The sequence below is a fragment of the Numida meleagris genome, chromosome 17, assembly GCF_002078875.1.
Source record: "Numida meleagris isolate 19003 breed g44 Domestic line chromosome 17, NumMel1.0, whole genome shotgun sequence".
NCBI classification, from domain to species: Eukaryota; Metazoa; Chordata; class Aves; order Galliformes; family Numididae; genus Numida; species Numida meleagris.
In genome coordinates this window covers 924,236-941,892 of record NC_034425.1, presented here as the reverse complement: position 1 = coordinate 941,892, position 17,657 = coordinate 924,236, and the positions used below count along the sequence as shown (strand labels likewise).

Here is a 17,657-nt window from a genome sequence, read left to right as displayed (position 1 = left end):
TCCCACGGCGCTGCCCGGGCGAGGGAAGGGCGCGGGGGCCGGCAAGACGCCCCCCGGAGGCGGGGGTGGCGGCGGGGGCTCGGCCCCGGCGCACGAGACGTGCTGGGGGTACTACGATGTGAGCGGGCAGTGGGACAAGGAGTTCGAGTGCAACAATAGCCTTACGGGCTTCCGCTACTGCTGCGGCACCTGCTTCTACCGCTTCTGCTGCAACAAGCGCGCCGAGAAGCTCAACCAGAGCCTGTGCCGCAACTACAAGAGTCCCGAGTGGGCCCACCCCACCACCGCCAGCGGCGCGCTGCCCGCCGACGGCAGCAACGGCGCCGACGGGGACGCCAACAAGTACGACCCGGACAAGGACAGCACCAACGCCACCGTCTACATCTCGTGTGGGGCCATCGCCTTTGTGCTCATCGCCGGTGTCTTCGCTAAGGTGGCCTACGACAAGGCGCGGCGCCCGCCGCGGGAGATGAACATACACAGGTGCGATCCTCTCCCTTTGTTCTAGGGACACCCCTCTGTCTGAAATTCCCCCGTTGCTCTGATTGCCCAAGAGTTTTCCCTTTGTGTTTCTGTCCAGGGGTTCCCCCAGTGCACTACCCATCCCGCGAGTCCTCCTTTCAACCAGCCATCCAACAGTTTCCCATTCATGCAGCCCGTCAAAGAGTTTCCTCTTTGCACCACTTGTCCAAACATTTCCCCTTTGAACTGGCTGCCCAGATGTTCCCCTTTTTGCACCATCTGTCCAGGGGTTCCCCCACTGCACTCCTGTCCAAGGGGCTGCCTTGTGAACTACCCATCCAAGGCTTTGCAGTGTCTGGATGAGAGTTTCCTCTTTGCACCACCCTCCCAGACATTTCTTCTTTACACTGGCCAAGAGCTTCTCTTTTGCACCATGAGTCCAAGTGATCTTCCACTGCACAACCGCTTTGAGAGATCCCCTCCCTTGAGCCGCTCATGCAAGGGTTTTCACCTTTGTGTTCAAGAATTCCTTTTTTGCAGCACCCTTCGAAGGATTTTAAATTTCACCATCCGTCCGAGGGTTCCCCCTTTGTACTGTCTGTCCAGAGACAACGCTGTCCCATGGAACACCCCCTTTCTGCTCCCCACCCTGGTGTCCCCCTCAGCCCTCCCCTCCCGGGGCAGCAGCTTCCTCTTCCCCTCCGCTGCACCCCGTGCATGGGGCAGGTGAGGCCGGGCTTTCAGCACCACGGCCGCGGACAGCTCCGGGGCTCCGCGCAGCGCGCTCCCCCCGTGTCCCCGCACCCCGCGCCACCCGCGGGGCAGCCAGGACCCCCGCACACGGGTCCCACCCGGCCTGGGGCACTCGCTAGAGCAGCCAGGGAGAAGTTTAAAAAGTGTGAAGGGAATCGCTGCGTGTCCCGCAGGCAGGTGTCTTTGGCTTCTAGTCCCGAGGGGTATTGGAGAAGGCAGTGTTGGTTTCCTTTTCTTTCCTTTTTTCCTCTCTTTTCCCCCCTCTAAATCCAGATAACTCAAGCTCATCGTCCTTCTGGCTGGGTGCTAGGGAAGCAGTTTGAAATTCTTGTCTCAGTGGTTTTACACATTGCTGTTTAAATGTTTTTAATAAGAGAAAGCACTTCTGATGTGTCAAAGGGAATCCTATTTAAAAGCAAAAGCTCAGGCTTCCCTAATACTCCTCCTTTTGGACAAATGCATGTACATTCTCAGATCATGTTTGTATTTGGTGAAAAAGTGCCTTCAAATTATGTGTACTTCTTGTGTGCTGGGAATGCAAGAGGTTCCCATGTTTGAGCATATAAATTAGTGAGGAGCTTCTTTATAAGAACAGCTGTGAGCACATGAGTGGGAGAAGCTCTTACATCTTCCAGATACTTCACAGAAGTTATTTTAATTAAGAATTTTTAATCAATACGAGTAAAACCCTGGACAACATTTTTGAGGTTGAACTTCAAACACAGTCAACCGAGTCTGAGGGGAAGAATTTTTGTATTTTTACACAGGAAAAGAGTTGAATGACGCAGTTTTTATTTATTTGGGAAGATGTGCTTTATTTAGACTTCTCCCTATATAAGACTACATGCACAGAAGTGCTGGCTGGTGTAAACTGCCATTTCTTCAATGTGAAGATGTTACTTCAAAAGTAATGCTGCTTTACGGTTGCTGTGGGTCTGTCCCATGTGTTCCACTGCAAAACCCATCCCTGCAAGAAAATAATGTTGCAGTGTTAGCAATATCATAATATCTCTTAGGTCACTTGTGTCTGTACAGTGGAGAGTCCTAGAAGCAGCTTAGTCAGAAAATAGGCTCTTTTTAATATTTCCCAAACTGAGGGCTAGTTCCCCAACTGCCCAGCTTATTTGGCTTCAAGGCAACTAAATTTGGAAAGCTGACTGGGGTGTCCACGTGTTACTTTTGCTCTAGCTCCAGAGTGTTATGGGGTTGGATCCTACGCCCTTTGAAATCAGAGACAGTGTTGCCAGACTTGTCTGAATTATTCCTGATGTTTTCATTTCTTTGATGCTTGCTTTTCTTTATTTAGATAAGTTCTGGTGAAATGATTCACCTGTGTGTAGAAGTATGAATGGCAGATTGAGTGCTTGGAAAGCTTGACTCTTAGTGCATTTTAAGGGCTTGATTGACTTCTATAATATGGTAGCTGGTAAAAGATTATACCTTTCAGAGCTCTGTTACCTGAACTTGATCAACATTGCACGATGGTTTAAATATTGTGAAGTGCATCTCCAGCAGACAGGATCTGCTTCTGTCTGAGGAACTGTGCTATCTGCACTCCAAGCAGAATGTAAATACGTGGAGTGGAGTGGTTTGTCTTTGTTTGCCTCTGAGAACTGCTGCTGAGTAACAGGGAGGGAGCAGAATGTAGTCAGATACTTATATCTGTTTGAGGCTGTGTCAATTGGAGTTAAGTGTAACATCAGAAAAATTCACTGTAGTAATGGCACGTGTGCTAAATCTCCATGTGCATCCCACCAAAACCTCCGGATAAAGAATACCAGTTTAAACATTGCTGTCCTAGGAACAACCCATTGTGAGTGGTATCCTACGCCCAGGGAACATTGAGTGATCTCCTTACACGTCAGTGTGAGCAAGATCCTGCTTTAAATTGTATTTCCTGGTAGATGGTCGGTTAGCAGCACTGCGTGTAGATGCTGTTTCTCTGCTGCCTTCTGATCCAGCTCTTACAGAAAATCCTTATTAACTCGGTTAGAAGGAACGTTTTGATGGAGGGAGGGCTCATTTTCTGCCTTTTGATAGAAAGGAGGGTTTACAAATTCTCAGGAGAGCTGTCACTCTCATGTGAAATGAAAGGCCGACTGTGCACTGCGATATGCATGTGCATTTCAGAGCTGAAAATCAGGGCTTGTTTTCAAGCATCACCACGCACCTTTCAAGCAGAGGCACTGCTGTGATGCTGGGCTGAGCAGTGCCAGTAACTGGTGCTTGGGTTCGTTTACAAGAGCAGTAAGTGGAAGTGCTTTGAAAAACAGGAGCTGAAATATTCATATTCTACAAAAGGCACTTGTAATATTTTATACCCAGCTGATTTTGTAATGATTAGAAGATCTTTCAGCCCGGCCATATGTGACTTGTCTGGATCTTGGTCTGGAGTTATGCAGGCAGAACTAGTGCATGCTGGGCTCCAGGTAGAGACGGGCTGATTTCTGAGAGTTACACCTAGCAGCGTTTCGCCCGTGCTTTCATCTGATTGCTTTTGTGAGGACGGTTTGTTTTCATCAGTTTGCTCAAGCGTTTCTTAAGTGAGCTGAGTATTTGCTTTATTCTCAGCGCAGGAAGGAGTTAGAGAATCTTTGGCAGCAAAGGAGGAATATCAGCTATTTGTTTTCAAACTGCTTATGTGCTTCAGCAGCGAGGAGGGGGGAACCCGAATATTTTCTGCTGGTGGTCACGACCCTAAATCCCCATGCCACAGTCCATAAATAATTCACTGCTCGTAGTATCACTCTGTGACCCCTGTTTAGCTCTCAGCAGTGGGAACCATTGCGCTCATTGCTCAGTTAGGGATGCACAAATTAGAAAGCTGTTTACAGTGTGCAGCTTGGGCCGGAGATGCTGCCGCTCGCTTGCTGCATGGGCAGCCGGAGCCTTCGCTCATCGCCAGGGAGAGGTGGTGGCAGCGGCGGCCCTGGGGCAGCGGTGGGAGCCCAGCTGTTCTCGCCGAGCTGTGAGAAGCGGCGCCGGGATTTTTCCCAGCAGCTGAGCTCTGTACTCTGCTAAAAGGCTCTGTCCAAGCGCGGCGTGTGCGCGATGAATGTTTTGGCTGTTGGAAGGGAGAAGGGACACAGGTGCCTTCTGCTCAGAGCGCCTCGCGGTGCCCTGCTCCCTGGGCGGCTTTGTGCTGCGAAGAGGGACGGTATTTGTGCTCCTCTTCTCTTCAGTCCCTGCCCGCGCATCCTCTGCTCTGTGAATAACAACCGGGTCTGTCTTTATAAATGAACATCCTTTTCCAAAGTAGGGCCCAGTGAAACTGATCCGTTCCTTGCCATTCTCACTCTGCAGCTCTGAATTTCAACACGAACTGGAGGCAGCGGAGCTGTTTGTCCGCAGCCCCAGGGATGCTGCATGCAATGTTCTGCACGATGCTGGCTTAAAGCACGGGAGGTTTTCCCTTCCTTCAGGCTGCACTCAGCACAGCTCCTGCACCCCATGGTTGTGGGGGGCTCACAGGAGGGCGGCTGGTTTCAGCCCTGTGTACTAAGGTGGGGCTTGTCACCACCACCCACCTCTTGATGTGGTTTTGTGAACCATGATCACGGCCGGCTCGCTCAGCTCTTCTCTCTGCTGCTGTGCATTGCTCAGGCCAAACAATCCAACTTTATAACTCTCCAGGACGGAGGGAGCACTTTGAGCATGCACCTGGCCATAGGGTCTGTGCAAAATATTTTCTTTCTTAGATTCCGCCATTGTTTTCTTTCTCTTTCTGCTGTTTTGTTTTTACGCTCTCCTTATTTTTACTCCAGTCTGTTTCATTCACCCAACGCTCACGTGCCTTTCAGCTGCTCCTTGCCCTGCTTCCTAGCATTTATCCCTGGTGGCTTCTGAGCGTTGTGTTGCCTCAGAGCAGTTGCCCATGAGTGGTTCTTCTGCTTCCCACCAACACAGCTCCGGACTCCCAGACCAGGGCAGCCCTGAGCCCTGTCCTGCTTTGCCGTGATGAATCGCCTGCTCCCAGCTGGCCCAGCTACAGCAGGGTGTGTGTTTGTGTGCATGCACCAGGACAAATTTGCTTCAATTTCACATACTGGGCTCAGTGGCAAGCTCTGATCACACTTTGTTTTTCGGGGGTTTTTGCTGTGCTTTCCACTCAATCTGCTTTGTGCAACCTCTGCCTTTGGTAACACACAGATTCTGGCTGCTCCTCAAGACTTCTCCTTTCTTTTTGAACTTCTCCCAGTAAGAGGCTGCGCGCACGAACCGTGCTCCCTCCACCGAATCGTTTCAGCGTCTCTGCTTGCACACATTTGATATTTTTCAGCTTTCTAATTAACTTGCTCTGTTAGCAACCCTCCATCACAAAGGTGTCAAGGGATTCCAGCCCAGCTCTGAACTTCTGTTTTCTTTTCGTCTCATATCCTTAACTACCAGTTGATCTCTGTGCCTTTGGAGATCAGAAGCCTTTTAAAACTTCTGTTTCACATAAGAAGATCTGAACCTTATCAGGAAAACAAGATCATGGTGTTTTTATGCCTGCCTTTACCCCTACTCACATGGGCAATCTGTGTTTCCTTAGATCTGGGTGCACTGTATTGTGCCGAGGTCTCAAATCTCTCATTACCCAGGCAGATAAGCCTGGAATTCTTTCACAACAAATATTTTGTTGTAGTTTAGCCCTTGCCCGATCTCCTTTGTTGCGACAGTAGGGCTCTTTGGAGAAAGTAGATTTTGCATCAGTAAGTATAAAGCACTTTAATTGTACCTGCAGCATAAGCTTTGGTGCAAAAGACGCCTTGTGCATGAGACTGCTTCTGTGTGCACTCACATGCTTTTCAAAGCGCTGCATATCCACCAAGTGCTCTCCCTGGCTTTGTGCACGCAGGCACGCAGCCATCCACAGCACACTGGAAAATCTGCACCAGCTGAGCTCTGAGCACAACTCCTGCAGCTTTTCACGGTTCTGAAGGACCTGCTCTTCCTAATTCCTCCTCTTTCCCCAACCAGGACGAGCGCTCGGTGCCCTCCCCGCAGTCCCGTGCTCTCCGTACTCCCGTGCCCCGCTCTCCACGTCCGTGCTCGCTGCCAGGGCTCCCGCGTACAGCAGGTGGCAGCCGGAGCGCTGCCGGAGCTCTGGGTGCGGTGCCGGGGGCTCCGATGGGCTGCTGCTCCCTGCCCGGGGCTGAGCCCCTCCCTGCTGTCATGCCCTTGTTGCCCTTTGGGTGCCTCATCCCTGGAGGTGCCCGAGGCCATGGATGGGCCCTGGGCAGCCTGAGCTGGTGGGGGGCAGCCAGCCCACAGCACGGGGGGTGGAAGGCTTTAAGGTCCCTTCCATCCCAACCACGCTGTGATTCTGCTCAGGGTAACAGCTCTCTGCTGGCAAGCATCAGTTGGGAAGTTTTAGCTTTTACTTTTCAAGGAGGAAATCTGTGCATGAAAATCTTTCTGTTTGGATGCGATGTGCTGCTTTCCAAAGGTATTCATGTTTTCCACTGTTCAGTGATTTTAGCAAATTCCTTTCCCACGTCACAGCAAGAGTTAGAGACTTAATCAGTGTATGTATTAGATATGTAAACTACTTGAGTAATGTGTTCAGACTAAGCACTGCTGGCATTTCAGAGATTCATAGAATCACAGAATGGCTTAGGTTGGAGGAGATCTTAGAGATCATCCAGTTCCAACCCCCCTGCCATGGGCGAGGTTGCCACCTACTCAACCATACTGCCCATCCAACCTGGCCTTGAATGCCTCCAGAGATGGGGCACCCACAGCCTCTCTGGGCAACCAGTTCCAGCACCTCAGCACCCTCTGAGTAAAAGAAGACTGTTCCTAAAAGAAGACTGTCCTCTGCTGTCCTTGATATATAGAACCTGTCCCAAAGACGAGTGCTTGGTTTTCCTGTTGTTGATTCCACCACACCTTTATGTGATGAGCTCACAGTGCAGCCTGTTTTCTTGTTTCAGTATAACTCCTATGATGCCACTTCTGTTTCAGCTGAAATGCGTGTTCCACGTGCATACATCCATACCTATAAGATAGTTATGTCACCTGTGTGCTTGTTTTGTTTATCTTCACCAGGAAAGGTGGTTCAGGAACACTTCCATCCCCATTCTGTTGTAATCTCAGTTAAGGGTCCCTCAGTATGTCCATAGTTAAGTTCTCTGTTCTTAAAGCTGCTCTAAATTCCAGGAGCTTCATAGGTAATTCTGTCTTGAAAGGCACCTGACCTTTCCTTGTAGCATTTATTTTCAAGAAAGAAAATTTCCTCAGTTTGCTGGCTGCAGGAACACAATTGCTTCACTCTTAGAAGGATGTCCTCATGCTTACTCCTTTTTCCTTTTTAACTCTGTGTGTGTATTCACCCATTCCCATACACACACACACACATGCACACTCAGGCATCCCTGTGTACCCCTGGGGTTACTGCAATGTCCATTTCCAGAGTTCCTCAGCAGAAACCCTGCTCTGAAGTTGCAGATGTTTCCATTTCTCACTGCTGCTGCCCAGCCCCTGCCCCTTCAGAGCAGCATCTGCTGTGGGAGCATCGCATCCAGCCCCATGCTTCTGGTGCTGTGGGCAGAGCTCTCCCGTCCCTTCGGGTGAGCTGGCTCACCGAAGGATAAATGGCCTCTCACGGCCGAAATGCCTTTCTCTCTGGTTAGTAAGAGGGCATAGGGGAGTCTTTAACCTCACTCTTTTTTTTTTAAGGACTCGTAGTGAAATCCTGGCCGTGCTGAAGTAGGTTGGAGTTGTGCCACACGCTCCATCACAGCTATGCTTTTAGCAGGCTTTTAGCTCAGCCAGACGCTGCTCTTTTCATTGTGCTCTGCCAGATCCATTTGGTCATTCTTTTTCTACTCTTCCCCCAAATCACAGGGACTTGGAACAGGCCATTCTGTTTTCCAACACCCCGCTCCTTACCCCACACATGAGGAAGTCAGATCCCCAAGAGGAGGGACTTTCAGAAGGTGCTGCTGGAATGAATTTGTGTGTTCTCTGTCCGAGTCTGATTTGGGACAGACATCCTGCCTTTTGGAGCTGCCAGCTCTATCTGGCTCTAAAAAAACCTGTTGTTTTTTTTCTTTTTTTCTTTTTATCTCCACCCCAAAAGGAGAGGGTTGTATACATGGACTGGAGACATCCCATTAAAAACAATCCTTTGCCCATATGGTCTTTGCCAGCCCTGGGGTGCTGATATGAGTTCTGCATTACCACAGATATATCCTACAGAAAGCTGTCAGGCAGCCAGGGATAACAGGGATGTGTTTATCCAAGTGGAGCAACCTTGGCTGGTGGACAGAGCACTGGGCTGGTGCTGTGGGCTGTGGTCCCAGGCCTGTCTCCAGCTGAGAGACCCCAGTGGAATCAGTGTTTTAGGGTCCTGAAGGATCAGCTTCCTAGTGGGAATTCCCTCTGCTGTGTTTTGAGCCCATTTCTTTGTGGTGTCACGGGGCTGTGTCCTATGAGAGAGCTTGGTTTGGCTGCACAATCTCACAGAATCGCTGAAGACAGAGGCAGTTCTGGGGATCTGGAGTCAAGGGCAGAGCCACGCAGGCTGCCTGCAGTAGTGGCCCACTGGGTTTTGAATATCAGCGTGGATGGAGACCAACAAGTGGGAAACCCATCTCAGTGTTCTGTCACCCTCAGTGTAAAACGGGTTTTTCTTATGTGTAAATGGACTTTCCTATATTTAGATCTGTGCCCATTACCTCTTGTCCTGTCACTGGTCACCACTGCGCTCCCTTCAGGCATTGTTGCACACTGAGGAGATCCCCTAGAGCCTTCTCCAGGCTAAGCCTCAGCTTGCTCAGCCTCTCCTTTAAGCCCCAAATCAATCCTGTGACCCTTCACTCCAGGATGCCCACAGGGAGCCCAGCACTGCACACAGCCCCGCAGCTCTGTCTCACCTGCACTGAGCAGAGAGAAAGGCTTGCATCCCTTATCCCGCAAAATCTTTACTGGTTATTTACTGCCTTATTGAACAAAGAGACTCATCCAACCCCTCCCTGCATCTCCATGCTGAGACTGAGATGAGAACTCACTGCATATCTGCTGGGCTTCACACTCTGTTCTTCACTGTGGTTCATTCCTCTCTGTTCCCCCATTTTATCATCCTCTGCTCACTTTCTCCTTGTTCTGTTCTGGTTTTCCACCACCCCTTGCCATTGCCTCTCTCAGCTTATGTCGCCCTTGACTCATCTCTTTAGCGAATTCTGTTGGTTGCATCTTTCGGCACCAGGGTCCCATCTAACACCCAGCCTTGCCACTCTCCTGCTCCTGTCTCGTTCGTCCCATTGTATTTCCAACAAGCCTTTCTCTTTTCCTTTTCTAAAATGGTCACAACTATTTCTTTACCCCAGGATCCCCGTGTTCATCCCACTGTGTTCCTTTCCAGGGAGCTCACTTGGGCCACCCCTTGGCCAGAGTTTGATGACACCTTCCCTGCTGCCATACCCACTACCTGGGACACCCTGTCATCATCATAGCTGTGCTCCCCATGATGTCAGTACCTCTGTGCTGGCTTTACGTGGAATGAAGCGTCAGCGTTCTCACTTAAATGACGTTAATGAAAATGCTGTCAGAAATGGTTATCTGGGGATATGATGGTGCAGTTACGCAGCTCTGGCTGCTCCCTCTGCTGCCACGGGTAGCACGTCCTGGTGAGTGAGGTTTGTTTTCCTGAGATAAGAGCTGTGTCATCACAGAGCGATGTCTGGAGTGCCTCGGGTGGGTGCAGGTATGTAGGATGCTGTGACGTCAGTAAGACTAATTGCCCCTGAATGGCTGCACATGCAAGACCCAAATATTTCAAGTGAGTGTTAACCCTGCTTGATGCTTTTTCAGTGGATGATTAGAGTAGCTGCATCTAGAAGGCTTAACTTGACCACAGCTTTCCTCAGTGAGGTGTGATGGACCTTCCACCGTCGTGGGGGTCAGTCCTCTGTGCTGAATAGAAGTAAACTGGATCACACACAGCAGTGTGATTGAGTTGGCACAGAACCAACCAGCTTGATCCAAGTTTGACTTTCACCTCCACCTGTTTGTTCTGCTGCTTCTGAGCAGGGATTTTTCTCCATAGACATTAAAGAAGAGAACAAAGAGTGAGCACTGAGGACACCCAGCTGTGTCCTGATCGGTGTGCTTGGGGCACAGCACTGTTACTGGTGCTGGTGGTGAGGAACAGTGGGTTCAGACCTTGCCTGTAACCCAGCATGACTCTATCAGGGCTGTTCACAAGCTGAAGCATTACCCAGACACGTGCTTTGGTCCTCATGGAGGGCAGCATGCTCTGGGTTCAACTCTCAGGTAGATAGTGAGCAAGTGGATGGCTGGCTCCAGTCTGCTCAGAATGTATTCCCATTGATTTCTTCAGTTATTTTCAGTGAAGGAAAGCAAGCTGTGCACACAGGAGGCAGGGAAGGTTATCAGGACTGTATCAAACAGTTTCGGGAAGGTGTAACACTAGGAAAAAAGACAAGTGTATCAGGAGTGACATGGTGACTGGCAGTGTGCGGTGTGAACTCAGTGTCATCGCAGAATTTAGGTCAGAAGGGGTCTCTGGAGGTCCCTCAGCCCTTTCTGCAACTTGTGCTGTTCCCCTCATCCTTTTGCTGTGCACCTCCAAGAGCAGTTTGGTTCTGTTTGCTCCGCAGCTCCCATTACTGGCATGTGGGTCCTCTCTTAGCTGGTCCTCATCAGACTGTAAATAAGCTCAGCTCCAGGGAGAACTGGTCTGTGCTCTGTCATCTCCATCCTGTTGGTACCTCCAGCTCCATTCCCACATCTCTGAGTTTTCTGCCCTACCTCCGCATTGCTTTCCTTGCACAGCCCCATCTGAGTGACCCGACCCTTTTGCCCAGCTGGCTCTGTTATATGAAGCTAAGTGGTATTTCGTGTTTTAGTGTTATCCATGCTCTCATCTTTCTCTGTACTCTGAGTGATTGTACTCTTGACACTAAGAGTGTTTCACAAGTGCTCAGAATGAGCCCAAGCCGCTATGGGCCAGTAAATAACGGTCCTAATACCATCCGTGGGATTGAAAAATGATTCTTCACTTTTCTGTCCTGCCAATACCATCAGATGGGCACCTGATGCTTAATATTTCTTGGAGATACGTACTGAGGGCTCAGTTCTGCCAGCCTGCCATCTTTAGGGGAAGCGTTGTCTCCAAAGGGGCATACTGGGTGCTGTGCTCTGTGCTCTGATGTCCCTCTTTAATCTCTATGTGTTAGTATGTATGCACATACACACATCATACAGCTGGTTGTAGCCTCTGTGTCTGCTCTCTCTACAAACAAGAAATAATCAAGTAAGGATAAAAAGTATTCTTACTCTGCAGAGGGTGGTTGTGAACTAATGCACTCCTCCTCTGAAACCTCTGAGATCTTCCAGGAGTTCCTTTGGTAGTGCACATTAGTGTTGCAATTCATTATGTACAAGGATGGCAGCCTGTAAGGGAAATGATTTGGAAAATGGAATGGACTCAGGTCCTATGCTATTTCTCACATAAAAGACCAAAAATACGGCGTTTAAGGAATGCTAGGAGGTATGAGCAACGCCATCATCATTCTCATCAATATGCAGAGAAGGAATTTCTCCTCCTTGCATCTTTTTGGTACCCGAGGTGACATTAGGCAGATTCCCTCTGCCAAGAGAAAGGAACCTTTCAAACTCCATCATTTTAAAATGCTGCTGTCCTTCACAATCCATACAACCCACCCCTTTTCCCCTTTTCCTATGGCTCAAGAGATAGCTTGTGGTTGCACTAGGAAAATCAGTGCATTTCACGCTATAATTGTGCCACTGTGTCCTCGATATTCACGGAGGAAAAAATCTTTGAGTCTCCACTCATCCAAGGGGAAAATGTTGGATGCTGCTGAGTTCTGTGACATTTCTTTTCTTGGGGAATAGCAGTGAGACCTTAGAACCATTAAAAGAGTCTCTAATGGACAAATAGCTAAAGACAGGATAACAGCTGTGTTGACATTAACCCGTGAAAATGTTTTTAGTTCTTTTCTTAGGGACTGCTTGTTCTGCTCTTAAGAAACCCAATCCCATCACTAGGACCCATTGAGGTCCTAGCAGGAAAAGTGAGGACTTATGGAGTGTGGAGACTGGATGTATGGAGCGTGGGGACTGGACTTGTTGTGTGATTCAGTCTTAGACCAACTATAGTCCAGCAAACCTGTAACTTCGTGCAGCAGACACACACACACACACAAAGAATCTGAGCTTTTAAGACAGATTTGTTTGTTGTTGTTTTGTTGCTTTATTCTGCTTACAGTAGAAATCCAAGCACTGCGGGTTTCATACAGCGGCTGTGGAAGTGAAGATGCTGAATGCCATTCCGTCCATTTTGTGAAAATATGTTTTTTTCCCTCTCTCTCTCTCTCTCCTCAGGGCTCTGGCTGACATCTTAAGGCAGCAGGGACCAATCCCAATAGCACACTGTGAAAGAGAAACTATCTCGGCCATAGATACCTCCCCCAAAGAAAACACTCCAGTTCGGACATCTTCCAAAAACCATTACACCCCTGTGCGCACCTCCAAAAGTAACACAGGTAAGTGCTGCATTCTGCTCTTCCTTCTGAGATGCTTGTGCCAGTGCTCTGTTGGAAGTCAGTAGGACATCACACTTGACTACAGCAGATTTTGAAACCTAAAATTAGGATTATAAATGGTTTTCCAAGGCAATCAGATAGAGTGGAGCAGTGCAAGGATCGGTGGTGATGATTCTTTAAGGTTTGTGCTGAGCAGAGTAGCTGTTCTCTCTGGGCGTCTTAAAAATTCCGAATCAGTGAGGTATGAATTCAGCTCGTGCCAGAATGCTTGTGTTAAGCTCAGAACACTGTGTGTTTCCAACCAAACACACATGCTGTAAAGCATAATTGGCGTCTCCACGCGCAGCAGCTGAGAAGGAAAACAGCCACATAATGGGGCCCACCTCTTCCGTTCGGGTGAGCCACAGGCGTGTGCCAAAAGCAGAGTGTGGGAGGTGACCCTGGTGGTGTCCCAGTGGCTGAAGGACCCTGGCTTGAGGTCCTCCAGGAGCACTGGACTGGGGGTTGGGACACACAGACGTTTTTCTGGGTTCTGCTGCTGGGTGAACGCGAGCAAACCACTTTGTTCATTGCCTTGATTTCCCCAGTGGAACAGGATGCTTGCCTCTTAGGTAAAGAAATTACTCTGATTTGTTTAATGCTTTATATATTGATAATTGTCAGAACAATGCCTCGGTGGTTGCTGACCATCTTCGTTAAGTGGGATGTGGTAGGCTTCCCATCACTTCCCATCTCTCAGCTGCAACTGGATGTGTGCCTCAAAGATATGCCCTCATTCAGTCACAAGCTATTCGGCTTCCCACAGAAGTTTCTGGATGGCATCTCCCAGCCCGTGTCACCCGGCGACTGGGGGGCTCTTGCTGACGGTCCCTTCTGGGGGAGCAGGGCTGCTCTGCGACCTGCAGGGCTCGGTGTGCTCCCCTGCATGCAGGAAGGGCCATGGCTGGGGGCACCCACTGCTTCCATGGCCTTGTTACAGTGACTGTTGGAAGGGTTGGGCTGCAATGTGCGTCACCCTGCAGAGACAGAACCAGGTGACTGTCATCTCTGGAAGGCTCCTTTGCTGCTGGGAACAAAATAAGTTCCCTGAGAAGACAGAAGGATTTCTTTTCTTTCCAGTTTTTGCTTAGAGGCCAGTGAACTCTGTAATTTTTTTTATGCCGGAGAATTATATGTGTGAATTGAATAGGGCGAGAGAATGGTACATGAGCTGAATTGTCTGCAAGAGGAAGGTGCTTTTGCAAATCTGCTGGCTCATGGGAGGCTGTGTGATTCTGCCCCAGGAGAGAGGCACAAGAAGTGAGGATTTATGGCCAGGGAACAGGTACAGGCTCCTCTGGAGAGCATCTCTGACACAAACCTTGCAGTGAGGCGAACCCCTTCTTGAAGACACTTTGTCTCTTCCCGTTGGCTCCAGTGGAGGGGCAGGCACTGGTCAGGGCAGGTGGAGATGCAGATGAAATTTCTTGCTTGCAGCAGAGACCATCTGGATACTGGAAGCCTGAATTACATGTCACGTTTATGCACTGCCAAGGCTGAAAAAAGGGAAATGGGAAGGTTTGCAAAGGGAATGGCTTACTGCAGTACTCTTCTCTGGTGTCTGTTGATGGCTCCAATGGATGGTCTTAGGACTTAAGAGGCACCCAAGGGTGCAAGGACCAGAGCATGGGTGCATGAGTGGGATACTGGCACAAATATTCACAAATCCAGCTAGGGAGGAGAGGGACTTTGCTTCCATCCCAGACTGCCACAGCCACTGGCAGCTGGAGGGGCCATCGATCTCATCTGCCTGGGGCAGCCACTTGGACTCGATGTCCCCCTGAACCCTGGCCAAGTTGGGAAGGGAAATCTTGCTCTTGTAGTTTGCCCAAAAAGAACTTGTTCCTGGCTCAGTTTTGTCTGTTATTAACGTGTTCTCATATATCAGTGGAGACAGAAAGCTAATCACTTACAAAGGATCACGAGCTCATAAAACAGCTATACAGTTAATGCTTTTTTATACTGTTTCATTTGCAGAATAGGGCAATGCTCCATCATAACTGTACTTGATTACTCAGATTATTGCATGAATCAGAAAATTGTATGAGTGAATTCTAAAATCTTTAAGGTTGGGGGAGAAGGAAACGTTGGAGAACAAGACTGGGTTATATCACGTTAAACTAGAAGAGAGCTGATAAGCCCCAGCATGGCAGTGGAAGAGGGCTCACTGTCCATCCTTGTTTTTTAAAAATAAGAATTAAAAAAAAAAAAAGAGAGAATGAGGGAAAGCTGGGGGTGGAAATTGAGACAATAGCATGTAGTGGTAGGACCCAGGCAAAGCAGAGCTTGCTGGTGCTGTAAATTGACTTAACACCACAACTGTAGTGGGGTCTGAAGCATCAGCAATGCTGGCCATGCTTTGTCTCATATCTCCAGAGTAAGAGAGGTTAAGCAACCAGAAAGGGCTATAGCTCTTATGCATAGGCTGAGACTGAGCTTTACATTTGTTTTGCTTGGAGCTTGTATTTCCAAATCTATCTCTGGAAGAGCACCCTTAAGTCTTGCTAAGTAAACCATGGCTTCATTCTGCCGTCAGACTTGTTTGGTGTCAGTGAACAGAATGATGGTGGGTGACAGTGACAAATTGAGGTGGCCCGTGCCCGAGGCATCAGAGTCCAAGCAAAGCAGCGTGACCAGTGCTGTGAGAGCGTGGCCATGGTGCACGACATGCTGGGTGCTGCCTGGTCCTTCCTGGGCGGGTGTGGAGCAGTGCCCACCTCCCACTGCTTCCATCCATTGCAGGTGCCCAGAGGGGAGCTTGAGACCAAGGCAGACATGGAGAGGAGTCCTCACTTGGGTGATTTTAGGGCTCTCGGAGCTCTGCAGTGGGGCAGGAGGGCTGGTATTAAGTGTGGTCTGCACTGCTCTGCTGAGATTTGAGACGGAAGGACTCAGGTCTAAGTGATGATTTTTGAAAAGGAAAGAGAATAAGTAGGGCTCTTTGTCCTAAACATGGGATCTATTACCATGGGGACAGTTCTCTTCTGGTAATGATGCTGGCTTTCAAGGCTTCAGCCTGCTCCCTTACATCTGCCACTTTCCCCAGGTGCTAGTCAGAAGAAAAATGTGTTTCTTCCTGATGGTCCCGTGTGTCTGAAGGGCTTCCCCCCTGAGATTCTTGCCTCTGAGAATCCAGCTGAAGTCCTTTTGGGATAGTAGAGAATAGTTCATCTCTGCTTCCCTCCACCCTTGCTGCTGCTGACATTTCTCTTCCTGGCTTTTACAGTGCTGCTTTTTTTTGGTTGGTGGGAGTGCTTTGCAGATAAGGAAAGCTGAAAGCTGTGCCTACAGATTGCTTGGGTCAGAGCACACTTCTCCAGCTGTGCACCACCTAATTAGTATGAGCTACAGTGCTGTCTGTAGACAGGAACGTTCCTCCAGCCCACACAGACCTCCTGTTCGTTCACTGTTTGCTATTGTGAGTAACAGGTAAAGTGTGATGAGTCTGAGATTACAGGAAATCCCTCTCATCTAGCTATCTATTGGCATTTTTAGTGTCGCCATCACAGTTGCACCTTTAGGGCTATTGGAAGGAATGCTCTGATCATTTCCCCAGTGTTTTCTCCTTGGCCCTGTTACCTCTCCTGACATCTGCTGTGAAGGTTGGTGCCATCCCTATGTTCAGCAGATGGCCAGCAAACATAGATGGGAATGGGGAGGGATAGGAGAAATGTCAGTAATTTCTAGGGGCTTGGAAAACATCATACATTAGCAAGCAATGTAAAGACAGGAGCCTAGGTCTTCCATGGAGGAAGGTGCCGTGTTTGGCACAAGGGGCAGAAAAACCAGAGGCATTGCTTCTGCATTGTCCGCAGCCCTCTCATGTGTCAGAAAAGATGTGGGCAGTGCCTGTGACAGAGGTGCTGATAGCATTTGTGGAAAAATCATGGCTGGATTCTCAGCTCAGACCACTATCTCCAGTGCCAGCAGGCACTGGAAAGCCTTCTGAAAGTCGGATGCAAGGAGTTAGTTGGCTTTCATCCCAAAATGTGGCTGAGCAAAGAACCTGCAGATGTGAGATTGGAGGTTTCTGATTGCTTTGGTGGTGGAGCAGCCAGCTCAGGACTAATCACTGTGCAGGTAGGCATGGGCCCTTCCTTCTCTCGCTCTCATTCTGGCTTTTCTGTACCAGCTCTTCTTCATACAATGCACTTCAGAAGGGGGATACTCAGACCATTAGACTGATGTGGGATGCTCTGTGGGAGGAGAATCTCTCCAAATATGTTCAGGACATGGGTGTCCTTGCTGCCACTGTGCAGTGCTTTCTGCAATGAAGATGTCACCTACCCAAGCACAGGGCAGCTAGGTAAAACCTGCACCTGGACTGATGCTGCTTCTCACAACCTGCAGGATCAGGAGGCTGAAAAAGCAATGACAAAACTCCTTTTTTTTTTTTTTTGTGCTCGGAGAAGAGAATCTGGCCTAATTTTATATTCTTTTGTTCTATTAATTCTCAGAATACCACATGATCTCACCAACAGAATATGCTGAGTTTGGTCTGAAACCAGCCCCAGACGTGCAGGTGAAAAGCTGACCTCAGGGCTAGGCTGGGATCATTTGCCAGTGCAGAAAATTCACCTGCCGTAGGGGTGGGGGTGCCTGCAGGTGTGAAGCACAGCCTACTGACAGGATTACCACTTTGAATGCAGCAAACAACACAGCCTAGCGCTCTGATTAGCCTGATATATCTGGGGAAGGCTTTTAATAAGCCATTTGAGTCAGGATGTTCCAGAGATGTACATATTCAAAGTGCTGTTTTCAGCGGCGCCTTCCACCCAGAGGCATCCTCTGAGCTTGTTCTGCATGTGAACAAGTGCAGGAGAGGCCTTTAATCTTTATGGAAATTGTAGCTAACATCTCTAACCAAATATAGGCAGAGCAGCACGG

The 17,657-nt window shown here is 49.1% G+C and overlaps 1 protein-coding gene across 1 annotated transcript in view; it reads left to right on the top strand.

Moving 5' to 3' along the window:
- SHISA6 (shisa family member 6) overlaps window positions 5-17,657 on the top strand; it is a gene marked incomplete at its 5' end in the record, with an annotated part of 222,505 nt that continues 204,852 nt past the window's right edge. Inside the window, 2 exons of the mRNA XM_021415252.1 lie at window positions 5-483; window positions 12,571-12,731. Of these exons, the coding sequence (XP_021270927.1) occupies window positions 5-483; window positions 12,571-12,731 (640 nt within the window). The remainder of the gene's footprint in view (window positions 484-12,570; window positions 12,732-17,657) is intronic.